Here is a 20795-nt window from a genome sequence, read left to right as displayed (position 1 = left end):
AGTGACCGTATTCCAGAGATGGCAGACTATGGCTACCTGGCCATGTCTCGTAGCTGTGGGGGCAGCCACACCCTCACCAACCCCAACCGCCGCTACACCCGTCTGCAGCACATCACCCACATCCTACAGACCGAAGAGGAAACCCCTATCAGCACCCCGCTACGGGTCCAGGTACAGAGGGAGGAGGGAGAAGAGGAGGGGAGGAGGAGGAGGGGAGGAGAGAGGGAGGGGAGGAGGGAGGGAGGGAGGAGGACAGGAGGAGGAGAGGAGAGGAGGGGGGAGGAGGAGGAGGAGGGAGGAGGGAGGAGAGGGGGGAGGAGTGGGAGGGGAGGAGGAGGAGGAGGAGGAGGGAGAGGAGGGGAGGAGGAGGGGGGAGGAGAGGAGGGGGGGAGGAGGAGGAGGGGGGGGGAGGAGAGGAGGGGGGGGAGGAGGAGGAGGGGGGGAGGAGGAGAGGGAGGGGAGGAGGAGGAGGAGGGAGGAGAGGAGGGGGGTAGGAGGGGGGGGGGGAGGAGAGAGGGAGGGGAGGAGGGAGGGAGGGAGGAGGACAGGAGGAGGAGAGGAGAGGAGGGGGGGAGGAGGAGGAGGGGAGGGAGGGAGGAGAGGAGGGGGGAGGAGGGGGAGGGGAGGAGGAGGAGGAGGAGGAGGAGGGAGAGGAGGGGAGGAGGAGTGGGGGGAGGAGAGGAGGGGGGGGAGGAGGAGGAGGGGAGGGGAGGAGGAGGAGGGAGGGAGGAGAGGAGGGGGGTAGGAGGGGTGAGGGGAGGAGGAGGGAGGGAAGGAGGGTTAAAAGGAAAGATAGATGGAATGTCCAATAGATAGATAGATGGACTGATGGTTGGACATCCTAATGTCTGTATGGCTCTGATTGGTCAGCCAGAGGAAGTGGACATCCTGGGATTGGACGGCCATATCTACAAGGGACGTCCTGAACAAATTCAATCAAGACTGTGGAGGGCAGACTACCAACCATCTCTCCAGGTACCGCTCCCTCTGTCTGTGTGTTAATACACACACCATTCTGGTACTGCAGTGACGACCTGCCTGCGAAGGCAGTTGGGTGTGTTTGTATGTGTGGAATGAGTATGTAAGGCGTGTGTGTGTGGAATGGGTATAGTGACTGTGTGTGTGTGTATGTGTTGAATGGGTATTTATGGCGTGTGTGTGAGCTATTTTAGTCGTCCACTTCATGGTGTTTGTGTGTGTGGGGGTGTGTGTGTGTGCGGGGTGTGTGTGTGTTATTCCTGGGGTGCGCCAGGGCCAGGGCCTCCCTGATGTTATTGTTGTCTGCAGGTGTGATTAAGAGCAAGGACAAGGTCCTGCGCTCTCCGTCCAGAAGTCTGCAGGGAGTGTGGGCTCTGGCAGGGCCACCCCAGTCAGACCCCAGAGTGCCAAGACTCAACGCAGCCGCTCAAGTAGGTCTCTCTGGGGTGGGTGGGTCTCTCTGTGGTGGGTGGGTCTCTCTGTGGTGGGTGGGTCTCTCTGTGGTGGGTGGGTCTCTCTGGGGTGGGTGGGTCTCTCTGGGGTGGGTAGATCTCTCTGGGGTGGGTGGGTCTCTCTGGGGTGGGTAGATCTCTCTGGGGTGGGTGGGTCTCTCTGAAGTGGGTAGATCTCTCTGGGGTGGGGGTAGTTCTCAAATCAAGATTTCCCACACCTTCTCTTCCTCTCTCCCTTTTGTCTCCTCCCTCCCTCCCCCCCCCCCCCCCCACCCCTAGCCTCCAGCAGCTCAGTTAGGGATCGGCCCATGTCCTCCCTGGGCTGCCTGTCCCAGGGCCCCCTGCACCAGGCCTCCTCCCTGGCTGACCTCCCTGGAGAGGTGCACCCCAGCCTGGAGGTCCACCTGGACCTGGAGCCAGCGGAGGACCAGCCTGTCACCACCCTCTAGGGGGCCCCCAGAGAGCTCACATCAGCATGTTTCTACCTTACTATTTTAAATGAATTAAAAAGAGTGAGCTTGGTGGTTTACAGTGTCAGAAGTTGTGGAAGGCATCGGGGTGTCATGTCTGTAAAGGATAAAAGCGTTCAGAGGAAGAAGATGGGTTGGAAAAAAAACATTTCTTACTCTGCTGTATCAAATTTGGCAAAAACCAGAACATGAATCTTGAGATCTGAACTTTGAACTTACAGTATTCACCCAGGCCTTTAACAGAGGTGATGTGAAGACGTTGACTACCTTTGATCATTCAAAGCTACCTGGGGTAGTTCAATGAGCCTGTGTGAGTACGGCCTGGTATCTCACGTCTGTTTAGAGTAGCGCTCAATCAGGGCCTACGTTTCATCACTGACCACAGGTATGGTTGACCATGGCAGGGGCATGTAGAGTTCCAGGCAACATGCACTTGAGTCAGTGTTTTTTTCTGCCTGCTGTGGTCATCCCAACCACAGCTATCTAGGCACAGCCTGGCTCTCCTATTAAAACCCTTGTGTTATCTTCGGGGTCATTCTGACCCATCAGTCATTGTGACCCACCGTCGTATTGCGACAAATTAACCTCATACAAAAACAAAGTGAAGCATTTTCTTTTAACCGTATGGCTGTCTCAGACCCCCCACATTGCGGAGGTTAAAAGAAAATTATTTGTATTTGTTTTTGTATTGGGTAAAATTGGGTAAACACAATGATGGTTCGTTATGAACCTTTGGGTCATGTGACCCGAAGGCAGCACGAGGGTTTAAACATGACCCCCAGTCTGTTTCGAAACAGGAACGGTTTCCTCAAGGTTGCACCCCACCCCCACCCCACCCCCACCCTACCCTCATTGACGACAGCAGCAGTTGCCCCATGGCTGCCCCTCCTCCCCCTGTCGGGCTGTTCACCTCCCCCAGCTGGTTCTCCTTCCAAATGTCATGGCCTCTCAGATGTACATAGACCCTGGCACCTGTCAGCTACACTAGGGGAATCATGCGTTGCATTGCGGCGTTGCATAGTTTAGCATGGTACAGCCTAGTATCTTAAATTAGCATGGAATGGACACGCGTTAGCATGGTGTAAGATCGTAGCGTTGCATAGACTAGCATGGCACAGCATATAGTCAAAGTGGTTTATTTGTCGCGTGCACCGAATAGCATTGCATTATCAGGACAGTGAACTTCTTTTGATTTGACGAGCAGCATCTATTCTAAGCAGTAGCTATTTTATTTTTAAGCATATAATTTAGCAACGTCTGGACAACAATGGCACACACAGAGCAGTATTTTTCAGTCTGTTGGGTTTAGAAGCAGTTTAGAAGTTGACCCTAACCCAGTACGGAGAGAAAAAGAGAATTAGGATAACTGGGGCACTGAGATTTATAAACTTAACGCAAATGTAAACGTTTAGTAACGCTTGCTTTCAAAAATAGAAGACTAAAATGATTCATTATAACTTTGCATGGCATAGGCCTACACAGCATACCGTGTAGCAGCATGTTGCGTTTAAAATAATGATTTATCATATTTTAGATTAACGTTTAAAATGACAGCAAAAGTGCAGCATACGGTAGAATAGCATAAATGAGCATTTAATAGCATAGCATAGCTAATATAAAAGACAGCGTAGCATAGCATGATTTAGCATAGTGTCCTGCCAGCAGTCTTATCATGCCACTGAGGGCAAAGTGTCGTATGGGGTGGACTGGCTTGAAGTGGATCAAGCAGGATGTGAGAGTGAATAAACTTGAAAGGCTGCGTGTAGCCGACCGTCAAAGAGGAGGAGTGGGCCTTGAGGGGTAGATAATGGTGTCCTGACCTTTTATGGAAGCTAATCAGTGACAATGTTTTGAATTTTAAAAGGCATGAATACTTAATATAGAAATTCAAAATTTGAATGGTGAAATTCAGATCCCAAAAATTGGAGCCGATAAAAATCGTGCCGATTTTGTACAGTTTCAATTTATGAAGATTTTTTTTGGGGGGGGGGTCTGAATTTTACTGTCCGAATCTAAGCAACATAAATTTCCAAACCTTTTATTTATTTATTTTTACATTGAAATAAATTCATAGCCTATATACATTACATTTACATTTACATTTAGTCATTTAGCAGACGCTCTTATCCAGAGCGACTTACAGTAAGTACAGGGACATTCCCCCAGAGGCAAGTAGGGTGAAGTGCCTTGCCCAAGGACACAGCGTCAGTTGGCATGACCGGGAATCGAACTGGCAACCTTCGGATTACTAGCCCGATTCTTTCACCGCTCAGCCACCTGACTCCCTATATACATTTTTAAGAGGTGAATATAAAACCAACAAATTCGGTTGTGTTTAAATTTCAATATTAAGTATTCAGTGCTTTTTAAAATTAAAAAATGATGTTACTGATTTGCCTCCAAAGACATTCCTCGAAGACAATGTCACAACTATGTCTTGGCATACTGAGATTTACTTCATTTTAGGGAACAGTATGTTATTTGACTATTTCAGTAAACGCACCATTGTGTCCTCTTAGCATTGTCTTAAAAAATATATATATTTCAGAATCTGCTGTGAAAGTTAGTCTTTCATGTATTTGAGGAAGTCTATGAATAGAAGTTGTTTCTCAGACCTGTGTCTCATGTAGCAGAGAGCACTGGTTCCAAGCATAGTATTCATGGCCTGTATACCTTGACTCATTGACTGCAAATAATGTCGACCTTTCTTGTGCTACCTACAAATAAACACATTTGATTGAAATTGAACCCTGTGAAACAACATGCCCACACACACACACTATTACTCTCTACCCAGGGTCACAAAAGAGTATGTTCCCTGTTCTAACACTGGTTTCACAAAGTCAACACTTTGACTTGTCCTGAAACACAGTCCTAACCACATCCTTCCTCTCATGACTGATCTTGTCAGTAGTATTGTACAGAAATGCAAACAGACCTTTTTCACCCTCACCCTGGGACACAGCACAGAAACAGCTCAGCAAGCTGTGACGCTGGTGTTGGCGAGCCTTGGTATCTAGTCTGGTCAGAGAAACAACAGAAGAGTCATAGCAAACTGTCTGGGCCTCAAACAGTATGTGTGTGTGTGTGTGTGTGTGAGTGTGTCAGTGAGTGAGTGACAGTGTGTGTGTGTGTGTGTGTGTGTGTGTGTGTGTGTGTGTGTGTGTGTGTGTGTGTGTGTGTGTGTGTGTGTGTGTGTGTGGGGAGGGGGGTTGGACTGTAAAACAGCAATCAGTGACAAGTCAGGAAGGACAAAAGGCAAGTTGTTACATACCTGGTTTATTATTAGTCATCATATAAATGCACATTTTGAACACAGGGAAACGACACGACAGGGGTCTTTAGAAAACGCACGGATCACAGAAAAGGGGTTTGACTCCACGGTCCAGGTCTTCATCAGTGTTTCTGAAACTCTTTGCCAAACATCCAGCCCATGTGACTGCAGAGCAGATAAAAAGGACTTGTTGACAGGACCTGTCCCAGGGATGACAGGTTATATGTCCCTTTCGACTGTTTCATCTAAAACACAGTATCCTTCTGCTTGTCTTTCATGGAATATTGCTGTAACCAAACATGGGTTTTTAAAGATACCCAGTTGTAAGAGAAAACATCTTAATGATGCTCTCTCTAAGGAGAGCCTATAGTAAAACATGAAGCAGATTCCAAAGGCATTAAGATGAAGGCCTGCCTTCACAAAGAGTCTCAGGCGACCAACTCTGACCTCAGATCAGTTCGGTGTCTTCCACACCCAGACCGCTACGAGCGCACGTACACAGATCTGATCCTGAATCAAACCATGCTGCAGTCAACACGCCATCCCAGGTCACACCGCCATGGGAGACCAGACCATAATTACCCTCCTGGGTTGTGTTGCCATAGCAGAGCAGATTAAACCCTGTGATCCCCTCACCAGGAAACAGTCATAACGACACCATTGTTAGATAAACTGAAAATCCCTCCCCCACACACACATACTGCGCACCTCCTCCTCCCCAACCCCCACCTCCTTCTTCACCCCTCGTCTCCAAGATCACTCAGGCTTTCACTAGGGTTCACCAGAAGGAACAGGCTAGAGGACCTGTGCTCCAGTTTGATGTTATGCTCAACTTATCCTCTTTAACACAAGTTTTATTACCCAAGCAGAAGACCTGGCCAACATGACTATTATTACTAGTAATAACTACGTTATAAATAGTAATAACAGTGTTATAACTGGCAATCATGTTAAAACTATCTTGTTAGGTGTCAAAGCAGAATGACACCATCCTAATATACTAGTCTCCTAGTGTCTTCTGCAGGCTATCAACCTTTCATGCCCACCTCTCTCTCTCTCCTTCCCCCTCCACTCCCTGCTCTCCTTCCTGTGCCATGACAGATGACTGTTGTGTCAACATCTAGTCTCTCTCCCTCATCCCTCGCTTTTCTCTTTCTTCCTCTCTCTCTCACACACACACACTTCCTAGTTAGGCTTCACTACCCAGCGAAGCCTACCATAGAGGAGCCACTTCTCTGTTCCAGATATTCTACTGAATTCAGCAGTAAGGAAAGGTCAACAGAACAGCTTCCTTATAAAACCTGTTATCTAAGTTTATCAGATCATCGATTTGAGTCACCTGGTTTAAAAACGTGAAGTTAACTGTTGGGCAACTGGGAGGTTTTGCTGGTATAAGGCCTTTTCTATCCTGACCAATCAGAACAGTTAACGCCTGGGCCCTCTCCTCTCCCCCACCAATCAGAGCAGAGGTAGGAGCAGTCATTTAGCTGCTACAGGTTGTGTGGAAATGTACTAGGTTGTCCTGTCTGTCATGCCTGAGACTAACAAACAACACTCCCTCCTTTCACCAGTTTGGGAAAACATTTCCTGATAAAATGTGTGCGTGTGTCTGCGTGCGGTTCGACAGCATGACTAGTGATACTCCTTTTGCAATCTTATTTTGTCCGCGCCTTTATTTACAACCGAGTCAAGATGTTGCCATAATCTGTCACTGAAAAACCAGCCCCATGTTCACCTAACAAAACTGAGACAGACCAGTGAGCCCCTCCCACTACCCCCCCCTACTCTCCTCCGAAACGGGCACAGGCCATAGGGTCCTCACACACACACACACACACACACACACACACACACACACACACACACACACACACACACACACACAAACACCTCCAACACAGAAGCATGCACTGTAGCCAGTGGGGGTTGTTTCACTCTGCGTTCAGACACACAAGACACATGACCAGGAATGAAGTTTCTCCCAAAGGCAACAGTAATCACACACACACTCACTCTTTCCACACCACTGCATGATATAAAGAGAAAAGTTGAAATAACTTTGTTTCGCAACGTCAGGTGAGAGCACATGAATGTAATCATGGTAGTTTTGTGTGGCAGTCTGAATGTCCATGCCTGCTGGTTATTCCAGTGAGTTCCTGTCACATGGTTATTCGAGGTGTTGTTTGACCCAATGGGAGAAGAGAGTTTGTGAAAAAACTGCCAATGACCAAGCACTTTATCAGATCACATGGCTCCTATCCTTTAGTAAGTGCTCTGCTGGATCCGGGGCTTGTGATGCTGATTAGAAAAGAAAAAAAAATGAGAAAAAACTGTTTCCCAGAACCCTTTGCGTGTCCAGTAACTTCAAAGTGTGTTCACATCCTACTTCCTGTTTGTTCCTAGTGGTTCTCTCCAGTTTCCTCCTTGGTGGTGACCAGTTGCCAAGGAGACAGGGAGGCAACAAAGCGTCTCCAATGGAGATAAATTTGTTCATAGTCATTTTATAAGAAAAAAATAACAAAGAAAAACGAGAGTACCTCGTACGTAAGTCTCTTGCCTGTCCTCCCCTCTCCTCCCTCCCCTCTCCTTTATTACTCTTAAAATCTCCCAACACCCTCCCCCCCCCCCTCCTTCCCCAACCACAAACCCTCCCTCCCCCCCTAACAGATCCATCCAGCCACTCCCACCCCAACCTCCCCTCTTCCCCAGGTGTAGAGTCTCATCTCTGGCCGTGGAAGGCCGACACCACGGGGGGCTGCTGGGGCCCCACTGCCTGGGGCACGGGGGGCCACATAGGGGTCTGGTGCATGTGATGGTGGTGCTGGTAGTGGTGGTGGTGTGTGTGGTGGGCAGTGGGGGAAGAGGGAGGCAGCCAGGCCGACTGGTGGCTGGGGGGGGAAGAGGCCCAGAAGAAGCCCGTGGAGGAGGAGGGTGCCGGGGGGGAGCAGGCCATGGAGACCTGGGGTCCTCCGGGGGCCGCGGAGCCCGACGGGCAGTCTGACGCACGCAGCTTGGAGAACATGGTGATGGCGTCGGGGAAGTTGGGGGGCGTGGCCGGCGTGTTCCGGGGTGTGCACATCTATGGAGAGAGGGAGCACCGGAGAGGTTACTATGGTTACGGTTTTTCGGAGGGAGTTTCCAGGTGTAGATGTTTCAAGTGTCAAATGATGAATGTATTTAGCAGGCATTTTAATCCAAAGCGACTTTTGAAACTGTGACCTATAGCTCTGTATTAACATGCTCTGAGCCACACCCCTCTCAAGACAGATATTCAAGAATGTCTGTTTCCTGTTTCAATGTAGGTGGATTAAAAATACAATCTGGAGCATTGAGATTCATTTAAAAAGAAGCAGACTAATCTCAGTTGGGTGTCAGGGACAGAAACACACCCGCACACACACCCACACACACACCCACACACACCCACACACACACCCACACACACACACTCACACACACCCACAGATCAGGTAGCATCTCAGCTGTACAGTGGGGGCCAGCATAAGGGGGCTGTTTTAAATAAACATCCATGGGCACACACACACACACCCTTGCTTTCTCACACATATGGCTGCATGCCTTCTCTCACTACCATAGATGCTTGTTCAAACTCACACCCACACACAAGCTCTGTCACATGTTTCTTTACACAAGACCACACCTGTTAATGTACACACACACACACACACACACACACACTCTCTTTCACCAACACACACACACACACTCTCTCTTTCACCAACACACACACTCGGCAGTAGTGATGATGTGAGCTGTGAGAGTGAGATGTCTGTCAGGCCTCGGTTCTCACTACGCCTGCCTCCCCCTCTCTCTGCCTCCCTTCCTCTCCACCTCTTCCTCTCTCTGCCTCCCTTCCTCTCCACCTGTTCCTCTCTCTGCCTCCCTTCCTCTCCACCTCTTCCTCTCTCTGCCTCCCTTCCTCTCCACCTCTTCCTCTCTCTGCCTCCCTTCCTCTCCACCTCCTCCTCTCTCTGCCTCCCTTCCTCTCCACCTCTTCCTCTCTCTGCCTCCCTTCCTCTCCACCTCCTCTCTCTGCCTCCCTTCTTCTGCACCTCCCCCTCTGTTACAATACCAGCCACTATCTGGCTCTGTTCAGGGCTGAGCTGTGGGATTAGTGGGAGAGAGGGATGAGGGGGAGATAAAGAGAAAGGCGAGAGAACGAGGAAACAGATAAAGAAGGAGGAATGGAGAGAGGGAGGTGGTCGGGGGAGAATAAGGGAGAAAGAAAAGGAGAGAGAGAGAAGATAAGAAGGAGGGAGGGAGGACAGAAAGGGGGGAGTAAAGGGTGAATGGGAGGGAGGGAGATAAGAGGGGTAGTTCAACAGGTTTAGCTGAGAGGGCAAGTCTGGACTGGCCCCGCACGTCACGCAAACCAACCAACCAAAACACATAAACACGCAGCAGAATGCAGGAACAGGTCTCTCTAACATACACTGCTCCATCAGCATTGTTTATGATGTGACATAGCTGGTATTAGGCTGGCTGCTGGTATTGCTGTCTGATGGGGGCCAGTAGGGGTGAGGGTCCTATCCCAGGAGACTAGGGTCCAGACCCACTTTTCCCAGTGTGGTACACACTTCCACACGCATGCTCAACTCTGGCTCTGACCTCTGACATTCTGTGTCTAGACAGCTATCTGGAGTCACCCACTAAGAATCCCGAATAACTGTCCTGAGAATTCTGATCTACCGCTTTAAGAGTGACTCTCTAGACACTGTTGTTGTGTGTGTGTGGAATCTTCACTCGCTCACTCTCCTCAATGTCTCTGTTTCTCTCCACTACAACTACAGCCCTCATTTTGGTCTACAGTGTTCACACACACACACACACACACACACACACACACACACACACACACACACACACACACACAGCCTGCAGTGGTATGATGTAATGCCGCTGCACCCAAAATAATAACAAACCCCCGCCTCTCTCCCACTCACGCTTCCTCTCTCTCTCCCTCCCTCCCTCCTCATTCTCTCTCTCCCTCTCTCCCTATTCTCTCCTGTTTTCTCTCTCTCTCTCTCTCTTCTCTCACTCCATCTTCCTCTCTCTGCTCCCAGCTCGGCCAACAAGCACGTACACGACACACAGGAAGAGGACAAGCAAACGCAACGCCGTAGCGAGGCAGGATCCCAGATGTTGGAGGAGGGAGGGAGGGAGGGAGGGGGAATTGAGAAGGCGAAAGATGGGTGGACGGAGGGATGGATTAAGGAGAAAGGAATGGAGGGAGGGATGGAGGAGAGGGAAATGGATGGATGACTGGAGACAGGGAGGGAGGGAAAGATGGTGGCAGAACACAAATCCAAGACGTCGTGCTCAGACAGAGTCTGGAACACACTGTTACACTTCCAGCACCTTCTGTCAGTCAACGAAGGAATAACAAACACACAGAATCTCACACACACACGGTTAAGGAAGAGTATTGTAAAAGCTAGATTAGGTAATTGACCAAGGACAGTGGTTAGAATGTACTAAAGTGTGTGTGTTTTCTCTCTGTTGCTACAGTATGTCATGTTAGTGTATCAGCCCCCCCCCCCCCCCCCCCTCTCTCCTCTTAACATGAGTGAGTCATTATGTGAAACAGCCCCCTGCTTCCTGGCTTGGCCCCTCCTCCCTGATCGGATGGAACCCAGACTGAGTGCCAAGGGGGCAGCTGTGAACCGAACCTAACGCACCCTTAACGTACTTACCATCTGGTGGTGAGTAGGGATGTGGGCCTCCTGAAAAAAGGAGCTTAGGGCCGTCTGTGGAGAGAGGGAGAAAGAGAGAGAGAGAGGAGGAGGGAGGGAAAGGGAGGAAGGGTGTGGAGGTGGGGGGGGGGGGGGGGGGGAAATGGAAAAATGAGAGAGAGGGAGAGAATAATTTGCGTGAGAACAATGCAAAACTTGTAACGGTCATGTAAAGGCTTGTAACTGGACCACACAGACATTGTTGTAAAGCAGTAACTAGCTCGGTTACCCTTCACATTTCACCTTCTTATCCTCCCTCAACGACAAGCCTCCCTCTCTCCCACCTCCCCCACCCAGCCCAGTCTGTGGGTATGAGTCAATCACATGACTCAGGTTAAAACCCTTATCCCTGTGTGTGTGTGTGTGTGTGTGTGTGTGTGTGTGTGTGTGTGTGTGTGTGTGTGTGTGTGTGTGTGCTAAAACAAGGTCACTTGCCCCACTACACACAGACACACTGTGCTGGTTTGCTAGCAGGCTAAGCTAACAGCTAACCGCGTGAGAGCCTAATGACTGAGGCTAGTCATTAGCTCTGCGGTGGATAGCTGGGCAAGGCTAACACACTCTGTTGAGAAGAACAACAACCACTCGTAATCGTCAACAGTCCTGTGTCTTTTATGTCTCTGTGAATTCTGTGAATGGACCACGGCCTATTTTCTCAGGCCAGCGTCAGAGATAGCCACAACAACGTGTTTTTTCCCCGGTGACAAAGTGCAACAAGCCGGGGAGGGGGAAGGGGAGTCGAGTCGTTACAAATGTAAACATGGTTCCTCCAGCTGCCCCCACCCTGCCCAAACAAGGAAGTCTTCAGAATGAACTACTATTATCACACACACGCACGCACGCACGCACGCACGCACACACACACACACACACGCACACACACACACACACACACACACACAGCAGCGTGAAGAAACACCGTCTCAGTGGCTCACAGAAAAACACACACACATCCTCCACACACAGAGTCTCTGACTTCAACATGATTCATTGGGAGCTGTTTTGGAACGTCTGGAAAATGACTGTGTGTGTGTGTGTGTGTGTGTGTGTGTCTATCCCCGCAGAGTTGCAGCTTGCCGTTTTCCAAGAATTTCGTTGTTCAGAATGACCTTGTGTTATACTATTAACTTGAAAAATAAAACAATGTGACTGAGAGAAACAGTTGCTCTGTGAGAGAACAGAAGCATCAGATGTTAAAGACTGTGAGAAGCTCGGTAGTGGTGGGTTTTAATCGTATGTAGATTGAACCAGTAGTAGCTCAGTGTGTATTTTAGGAGTAGCTAAGTGGTAGTGGATCTGTTACTACCAAGTATTGTCTATGTCAGTCATAGTCCTATGTAGTGTGCTGGTAGTAGCTAGTGTGTGTGTGTGCCTGGTGGAAGCAGTGCGCATAGCCTGAGTTAGAAGACAGCAGGCAGACTCGAAGCAGAAGAATTGACCGACTAACCAAGTTAAACAGCTGGTAGCTCGACACTAACCTCCATTTCACTACACTACAGTCTCTCTCTCTCTCCCTCACCCCTCCCTCTCCAACACTTCAATGAGTCTGTGGTTTCCCTATGCCCCCTCCCCTCCCTCACACACACACACACACACACACTCCTGTAGTGTGACAACAGTAGTGCCAGTACAGGAATGTGAGCCCCTTCAACGTGACACACATTTCAACAGGAATGCACCGCTCAGCCATTGTCTTGGGAAGGCCAGCGGGTGCAAACCTCTCTCCGTCTCTCGGCCCGGGGGTTTGTCTTAAATCAAATCAGAGATGCTTTGGTTGCTGCTTAGAGTTTCCTGTCCTTCCAGGCAGGGACGTACACAAACAAGACCAGGCTAGCCGCTTCCACTGGTTAGACTGGCCTGGCGCAGCATGTGGTTAGCTAGCTTGCCGTGGTGAGCGGGGGGCATTTCTGATGACGCCGGCACGTAGCACTGGTTGGGATCTCGTGGCTTGAAGGGAGGACAAGGAGAAAAGAAAAAAGGAGGGAGGGGAGGGATGAGGAGAAAGGGGAATGAAGATGAATAGGAGGGTGAGGAGGAGAGGGGTGAGGAGGGATGAGGAGGGTGAGGAGGGGTGACACCTGATGTGATGACAGCTCTCCCTCCTGCTTATGTAACATGAGAACACGGAGAACTCACAGCTACAGGGACAAAGACAGGAACAAGCAGCACACTGAGGGAACACACACACTGTTCTTACACACACACACAGTGTACACTGTTCACACACAAACACACACACACACACACACACAGTGTACACTGTTCACACACAAAGAGTGGGAAAATATGTAAATGTGAAAGTGAGAAAACTAGAACATGCTTCTCGACTGCTTGATGACAGAAGGACGGACAGATACAGAGAGGGAGAAAGAGAGTAAAATATGTGAAGCAAGAGAAAAGAGTCGCTGAGACAAGAGAGGCTGCAGGAGAGACCCTGCCCACGGACACACATGACACAAAAACACACACACCCACAGAGACCAAATACAGAAACACACACACACACAGAAACAGACACATGACACAGAAAAACACACACACACCGTCTGTCTGTCTGTCTGTAAGCAAAACTAGGCAGGGCTAGAAGATTACAGTCTAGCAAGTGTGCAATGGAAAGTTACTAGATAATCAACAATCAGTGAAGAGAAGGAAGCTAGTGACATCATAGAGGGGTGGGGTGTGTGTAGTTTTCATCCAAGCTCATCCCTCTGCCAAGCCATACATGACCTGCCACCCTGTTTCCTCAGGTAAACAGCTGTGATAAACAGAGTTGCTCCACAGGTTCCCCAACCCCCCCCTGGAGGGGTAGTCCAGGAATAGAGCTCTGATACTGGGCTCAGAGCAGGCAGCATCGCCTAGTGGAAGCCTGCAGGCAGCTCATCAACTCCTAGCAGCTTCTTTTCACAACTCTGTCAGCAAACAGGCTGCATCCATCCTCTGTAACCTAACCCAGCCCCAACCACAACCACCCAGCCTCCACCCAGCCCCAACCACCCAGGCTCCACCCAGCCTCCACCCAGCCCCAATCACCCAGCCTCCACTCAGCCCCCACCCAGCCCCAATCACCCAGCCACAACCACCTAGCCTCCAGACACTTTTCCTCTACCCAGCCCCAACCTTCTGACCTGGCCCCACTAGCCAACAGATTGGTCATTAGGAGAAAAGGAACCATCTGGAGGTTCAGGCTGAAAGTTTTCCAGTGCTCTTGTCGATCCTGAACAGTTCCCTGGGCCTGGCACGCGTACTAACTAGTCATGTTATTGTGCCGATCATATCCTCAATCAGTTTTATTTCTACAGTTAGGGACGCCATACTCATACCTTGCAAACTGAAATGGTACAATGTGTAAACAAAGCTTAGGAAAAACGACAATGATACAGTGCCCAAACAAAAAGGCCAGGTTGTATCTTACAACTACCACTACTAACTGCACATCTGATGCTGACTCGTCTGAAGAACTTTCTATACTAATATGCAAAATGTGTACTTTGCTTTAGAGAAAAGCGTCTGCTAAATTAATGAAATGTAAATGTAACGTAATAACATATATAGTCTGCTTGCAACCAAGACTAACGTGTCTGTAGTTGGCTGTAACAGTATTGCAGCATGTACATCCGCAAAAGAACAGCTGGAAGGATAATTACACTTTAATCTGTCTAAAAATAGCAAGATAGACATTAGCTAGCTCGACTATTCTTCTCAATCCATATACACGTTACGTGAAGCGGATTTCAGTTTCGTTACTCTATACCCTTCCTAGCCTGCGGAATGACTTCACTCAATGTTTAGCGGTGTTTAAGGCTGACACGTTGAAGAAATGTTAGTTACTGTTTGATAGTGAAACGCGTTATTCACGTATGCAACACAACACGCCATTTCAGGTATTTGTGGAGTAGGAGGAAGAATGATAAGCACCCGTGCTGCGAATGCAGCGGAAATGACTTGAGGGCGACGTTGCTTCATTGGATTTCTGTCATGAATGTAAACAATACAACCTCGCAGGGGAACGGCAGAAATTATCTTATGTTTGACCTTATCTGGCGTGGCCAGCTTGAAAACAGGATCAACTGTCTGAATTGGTTTCTAATAAAAGATCATGATTGTTCTATCGTTTGTCCCATAACTTAAGATGAGCTTGAGCAGTTAACTTTAGGTAAAAATAATAAACAAAGCTAAGGAGGGGGGAGGGGGCAAACGGATTGCTTCACACGCATTCCGTCCAGACGAAGTATTCCGGAAATAGACAGTTTTAAAAAGCGTGGCCGCCTTTCATGTTTGCCTATTTGTACTCACTACCTGCCCAATTGTTCAAATATTTTTCGACGTTCAATAGTTGTAGCTGACACTAGGACGCTGTTCTGGTGATCGTTGGTATGGGTAATTATATTTAAACAATTAGACACGACTTATCTTCCGCGCTTGGATAGCTAGCAAAATACAACACGGGCGTGAAAGCACAAACATACAGACACAGATCACAGGCGCACATACATAAACGTAAACGTTACCTCGAATTGCCAGTGAGCCGCTTGCAAAAGCTGCTTCGCTTGATCAGCAGCACAACCGGCAGTCAACACAAATTGGTTTATCATCACTTGGTGCCTGAGTTCGTCCATATTAACCGACATCGCCACTCTTCAGGCCTCCAAAGTTATTTTGACGTTAAAAAAAGCAGCGACAAATCTTGAATTGTATAACAATGCCTTTAGAAATCGCTCAAATCAGGGCCACCATGTCACTAGCTCCCCTCGCTTTACAGCAACAACAATGTTTTCATGTCATCACCAACAACAAAGCCGAGCTCAATACGTGATTGGATAACTAGGTAGTACTATCACACAGCTCATTGGCCAGTGTACAATAATTCATCGTTTTGTACGCTAGGCGTCGCCCACACGAAATCCACGGCGTGTCTACCGTAGAACCTTCAGGATGAGATTTAACCCCACCCGTGGCTCCATAACGCGCTGCTTGAACATTGAAAACGGCAGACTTAACTCCCCAACAATCCGTTGTAGTGACGTAATTGCGGGGCACCCATCGTCGTGGATTGGTCTAAGGTAGATGAATCCCACTGAGCCCATTGGCTTTCGACATTAGCAGGTACAAAAAAATGGTTCACTATTGGTCGACTCATACTACACGATTTGTGATCAGACACGAGTACATCAATGGTGCATAATGTAAATAAATACTGCTGTCAGTACAGTCATACGTGCCTTTGTGAAAATTACAGCGTGTGGAACCATCGAATAGATATATTTTCTTAAGTCCATATCCACAGTGTGCAATACATTTACTATTTTTAATGAATAGGCCTACATTAACAGTTAACGGAACAGCAATGCAGTATTTTTTTTTTTTTACAAGGTCTGAATACAGTGGGAGAGCCAATGTTGTATAACGTGTTTTAGAGTGGCTTTCTTAAAGATGGATCAGATTGGTAGTCTTCTTCTTCTTCTTCTTCTGAAGCATGTAGCAGTTGTCAAGCCAACACTGCACGCGAGCTCTCAGCGCTGAATTATTCAGATGCGTGCAAGCATGTGAGACGCACCCCCCCCCCCCCCCCACACACACACACACACACACACACAGCCCCATCTATTATGGATCCATGGGCTATGGCCGCCAGTCTGTTTAGAAGTGGATTCAATAAAATGGTGTGATCCTGGAAGACTGCAGTCAACTTAATGTAGAATAGTAATTGAGCAAAAAACTCAGGGTTTGAACTGTCTTGTAAAATGCAGGCTGTTCCTTTTCACTACTCATTGCTGTTAGAATTCTCTCTCTCATCTGGGTCTTCATTTTCAGCTAAGGATTAACATCACCTTGACATACTGGACTTTTGTTTTTAAATACCAAGGATGTCTCACTTGTTTTTTTAATCCACGTGTTGAACCTTGCCCATTCCTCCTTCTCCTCATCCTCCTCATCCTCCTTGTTCAGTGACTCACAAGCCAGCCAGTCACCAGGGCAGTAAACACTCCCTCAGTGTGAGTTCACACGCCTGGACCGCCAGGAAACTGCCCCGTCAATATGACTCTGGGTCCCTCTGGGAATGCTGAATGAACACTGTGTTATACCAATCCGGGAATGGGAAGGCTAGGGGGGAGAAAGAGGACCCAGTATTGCCCCTGGTGTAGTGGAAAGCGTAGGGGAATGTTGCTGTTTCTTGATGAGAACTTGTGTATTTTAAGGATTTAGGTGTTGTATTTTACATTTGTATTTTATATTTCCTTCATATAGCTTCTACACACAACACAGAGCAAATGTGTATATTAGATAAATGATCAAAACAGTTGTTTACACATACATAGAGCTTGTTTAACGATTTCACTCATTGAATTATACTTGCATGTAGCAGTAGGAGCAGTTCAGCAACCTGACTCTCTCAACTTCCCCTATAGAGCTGCAGGGTCATTTAGTAGTGTCTGGCGCCCTCTCCTGTCAAGAAACAGTACTGCCACAAACCCGGATAAAGATTCCATACTGATTTTGATCTCTCACTCTCACTCTGTCTATCCATCCCATAATACCAGGCCTTCTCTCCTCCTTTTTTCTGGCCACTTTTCTTCTCTCCTCTCCTACTCTGTGATCGAGGCAGGCCAACAAGTTGCGTGAGGGCAACCAGCCCTGGCTGGAGGAGGAAGGCAGCACTCAGAGAGCTGCTGGCTCCGATCCTCTCCTCCGTCACTGTCTTTGTCCTGTCAGAACGGAGGGATGCCCCCCCCCCCCCCCCCCCCCCACCCCGCGCTCCTCCATGTGGACGCTGGACTTCGTGTTTGCCCTCGTCAAATATGGAGTCCGAGACAAGAACGAGGCGAGACTGGCCACGGGATAGTTCTCTAGGATGAGCTCAAATCTATAACCTTTCTGAAAGCAAAGGTCATGTACGCACTGTGGAGGTCCTGGTGTGCTTGTTCAGAGAGAAAGAAGCTGAAGGTTTGTCTCCCTCCCCCTCCCCCCCCATCCTCCCCATGCCACCCCTCACCCTGGTAGGGGCATGTTAGAGTGGGCATAGGATAAATCCTGGTGGGCATTGCGGTGTTTGTCCCAGATGCTCCACCACTTTGTGTTGGTTATTGGGCCATGCGCTGGGGGCATGTTGGTGACAATGGAGGAAAGCTCATGGCTCAGGGTAACAGCGCTGTACCCACAAGCATGTCAGTACATCCCGGACACCCCATTAGGACTTAGGGGGGGGCGTCTATGTAGGAATGTACTTTTGTTATTAACACAGAAAAGGACAGAAAGAGGACAGAAGAAGAGAAACAAAAAAGTTTGGCCTCTTAAGCGCTCCATTAATGTGGCCGAGTGGTTTCCTAAGGCACGGGACAAAAGCAACTGTAAAGCTATAAAAAGACTTCCTTGTCGCCACTCCAGCGCGGAACCTGGAACACGCTGTCAGAGCCTCTCGCGGAGCCACTCAGAGCGGCTCACGCTCTTCAGCGCGCGGCCCATCTTCAACGGCAAGACCTCTCACTCGCCCCGCGCTCCTCATTGTCATGCTGTACACCAAAGGACGTGTTCTAATGCAATTAAAAAAGTTAGAAAAGCCGATAGGCTACTTTTTTCTTTTCTTTCTAAAGCACACAAATAAATGGTCTGCAAATTAAGTGTTGTGCGAGTCAGAATCTCATCAGAGCTTCACACCTGTCAGTCAACCAGTCCATCAATTTGGATTAGAATAATCCTGATTAGTCGGAATCAGAAGAAGAAGAAGGAAAAAAAAAAAAAATGTTAAATTCTATCATCCCTTTCAAATGTCTTTTTGAGCTCCAGAATGAATTGACTTGCGTGACGAACAAACCCGAGTGGCGAGTGATTAAAAAGGAATCACTATAGCAGCCACCAGGCCAATGGAAGCTCTGGAAGCTGTTTACAAGGGGGTGTACCGTTTCTATGGTTGCGGGGACAAACCTCTTGCACCAGGTATTAAACTGCCCCCCGAGTGAGAAGACTTTAGCCGTGGTCACCGTTATAAAGACCTGCTTTTGAGACCTTGAATTGAAGAAGCGCGCATCGGAGCGCCAAAGGTTATAATCTTAAGTTTTTTTTTTGTCGGCAGTTGGTAACAGGTGCGAGTCCTACAAGGCTCAAGTGCGATTAAAAATTCAACAGCTGTCCATTTGGAATTTAAGGTCCTATTTCAGCATTCTAACACATAAAAGGTGAGTTCTTTACATCCGGCAACATTTTAATTGTCTAGGGACGATGGGAAATTATGTTTATTAATGTTATGTTTGTCAATGTTAATTTAAGGTTAAAGGTAAAATTATGAAGGCTAAAATATTACAGCTAAACGTATTTTTTTTTATTTTATTTGCTTGATTATTTCTAAATTCTCCAGTGTTGGGAAGTAATCAAAACATTTTACACACCATTAATAAAACATGCTTGTACATGTACAAATTCATATGTCCTAGAAATAGTAGAAATTCACATTAAAAGGCTACAATGTCTAATGAGCCAACAAATAAATGACTGTTGAAATATAAGTCTCCTCTGAGAAAATTTTTGGAAGGATATAATTTTTCGTTAGTTAAATGTGTCTGGTAGGCTATAAGGGTTGAACGGATAGGCATTCTTCGGTGCGTTTGCCCTTACGTCGTATGCGGGGCGCTCATATCATTCGCAAGACCAGGAGAGCGTCAAGTGCAACGATGTTTCTGGAACGTTCTGTAACCACCCTCAACAACAGCCTTTTAAAAACATGCACAAGTCTACGACTATGTCTACTACATATCTTTTCAGATGTTTTAATGATATCCCAAAAACAAACTTTCTATATATTTTCTACAATAAAAGACAAACGAGACAATAGACAATAAGATTTTCAAAGGCAGTTCCCATTATATGTTCAGACATTGCCCAGTTGCCCTAGACTACAGCGATACTATTCCCCCCCCACACCCATTTGAAAGGGTGTCTGAATGGAAATATGTGAGAGAATGGTTTTAACTTCACACTCTCCTCACATGACACCCTCTGTTTTAAAATAGACCTATCACTGTCATCTTCTGCTTTGCTAACTGCCGAGTGTATGTTTTTTCTCTCTCTCGCCAGACTGCAACAAGGGAGGTGAGGGAGAACAGGAAAGAAGAGAGATAAAGACTCACACTCGCAGGAAGAGGTGTTGCCGGGCCACCATGCTATCTCTGAGCTGTGTGGACCCCTGGCCTGAGGGCTCTGTGAGTCTGGAGGAGGAGGTGGTAACCCGCTGCAGCCCAGGCAGAACACCTGGACCTCCAGGATCCTGGATGTGAACCCTGCCCCCCCCAGCCTGGACTCCCCCAGCCTGGCCTCCCCCAGCCTGGCCTCCCCCCAGCCTGGCCCCCTCCTCGGCCCCCAGCCCCAGGGGGCTCCCTCTGCCTGGACGACAGCCTCACCAGCCTCCAGTGGCTCCAGGAGTTCTCCATCCTCAGCGCCAACGGCCCCCCGGCCGCCCCCTCTCTCCACCCACCCCCAGCCTCACCTCTTCGGGCACCACCAGCAGCTCCTGGGGCCTGAGGCTCCAGCATCTCCGCTGGCGGGGGGACCCAGCCTCCATGGGCATGCCCCTCACCCCCGGCAAGCCCACGGCGGCAGCCTACACTCGGATGGCAGTCCCTCTCAGCTCTCCCTGGCCTGGTGGCCCATGGCCACTGTCCGGACGAGGTGGACTACAAGACCAACGCTCACATCAAGCCTCCGTACTCCTACGCCACCCCTCATCTGCATGGCCATGCAGGCCAGTAAGAAGAGCAAGATCACGCTGTCCTGCATCTATAAGTGGATCACCGATAACTTCTGCTACTTCAGACATGCTGACCCCACATGGCAGGTTCGTGGTAACACACACGGCTATACGCACACACACACACGCACG

The 20795-nt window shown here is 48.6% G+C and overlaps 2 protein-coding genes and 1 long non-coding RNA gene across 3 annotated transcripts; 2 read left to right on the top strand and 1 right to left on the bottom strand.

Moving 5' to 3' along the window:
* Positions 1-76: 76 nt before the first annotated feature.
* Positions 77-1790, top strand: LOC136939540 (uncharacterized). The gene is made up of 4 exons (XR_010875869.1): positions 77-171; positions 871-975; positions 1288-1409; positions 1710-1790. It is a non-coding gene; the product is annotated as an uncharacterized lncRNA (long non-coding RNA).
* A 5843-nt stretch (positions 1791-7633) lies between these two features.
* Positions 7634-15696, bottom strand: ubald2 (UBA-like domain containing 2). Its single transcript, XM_067232165.1, has 3 exons — positions 15436-15696; positions 10889-10942; positions 7634-8253 (listed from the first exon to the last, which is right to left on the bottom strand). The coding sequence occupies exons 1-3, from the start codon at positions 15553-15555 to the stop codon at positions 7894-7896; spliced, it is 534 nt and encodes a 177-aa protein (XP_067088266.1). The 5' UTR covers positions 15556-15696; the 3' UTR covers positions 7634-7893.
* A 4380-nt stretch (positions 15697-20076) lies between these two features.
* Positions 20077-20757, top strand: foxj1a (forkhead box J1a; the record flags this gene model as incomplete). Its single annotated transcript, XM_067232163.1, is given in 7 exon segments — positions 20077-20145; positions 20147-20189; positions 20280-20371; positions 20373-20459; positions 20461-20538; positions 20540-20635; positions 20637-20757. Coding segments are annotated over 7 exon segments (586 nt in total), but the record flags the coding sequence as incomplete, so codon positions are not given.
* Between the last annotated feature and the right edge of the window lie 38 nt (positions 20758-20795).

Source organism: Osmerus mordax, unplaced genomic scaffold (assembly GCF_038355195.1).
Source record: "Osmerus mordax isolate fOsmMor3 unplaced genomic scaffold, fOsmMor3.pri Scaffold_228, whole genome shotgun sequence".
In the NCBI taxonomy this organism is placed as follows: Eukaryota; Metazoa; Chordata; class Actinopteri; order Osmeriformes; family Osmeridae; genus Osmerus; species Osmerus mordax.
Note: the sequence above shows the minus strand (reverse complement) of the source record. Positions and strands in the feature narration are given on the sequence as shown.

Excerpts from the sequence above, each read along its gene's own strand:
- ubald2 (XM_067232165.1), bottom strand. The coding sequence starts at position 15,555 with ATGTCGGTTAATATGGACGAACTCAGGCACCAAGTGATGATAAACCAA. Across the intron at positions 10,943-15,435 it reads CGGCTCACTGGCAATTCGAG|ACGGCCCTAAGCTCCTTTTT; the intron begins GTAACGTTTACG and ends CTCTCTCCACAG. Across the intron at positions 8,254-10,888 it reads TCCCTACTCACCACCAGATG|ATGTGCACACCCCGGAACAC; the intron begins GTAAGTACGTTA and ends CTCTCTCCATAG.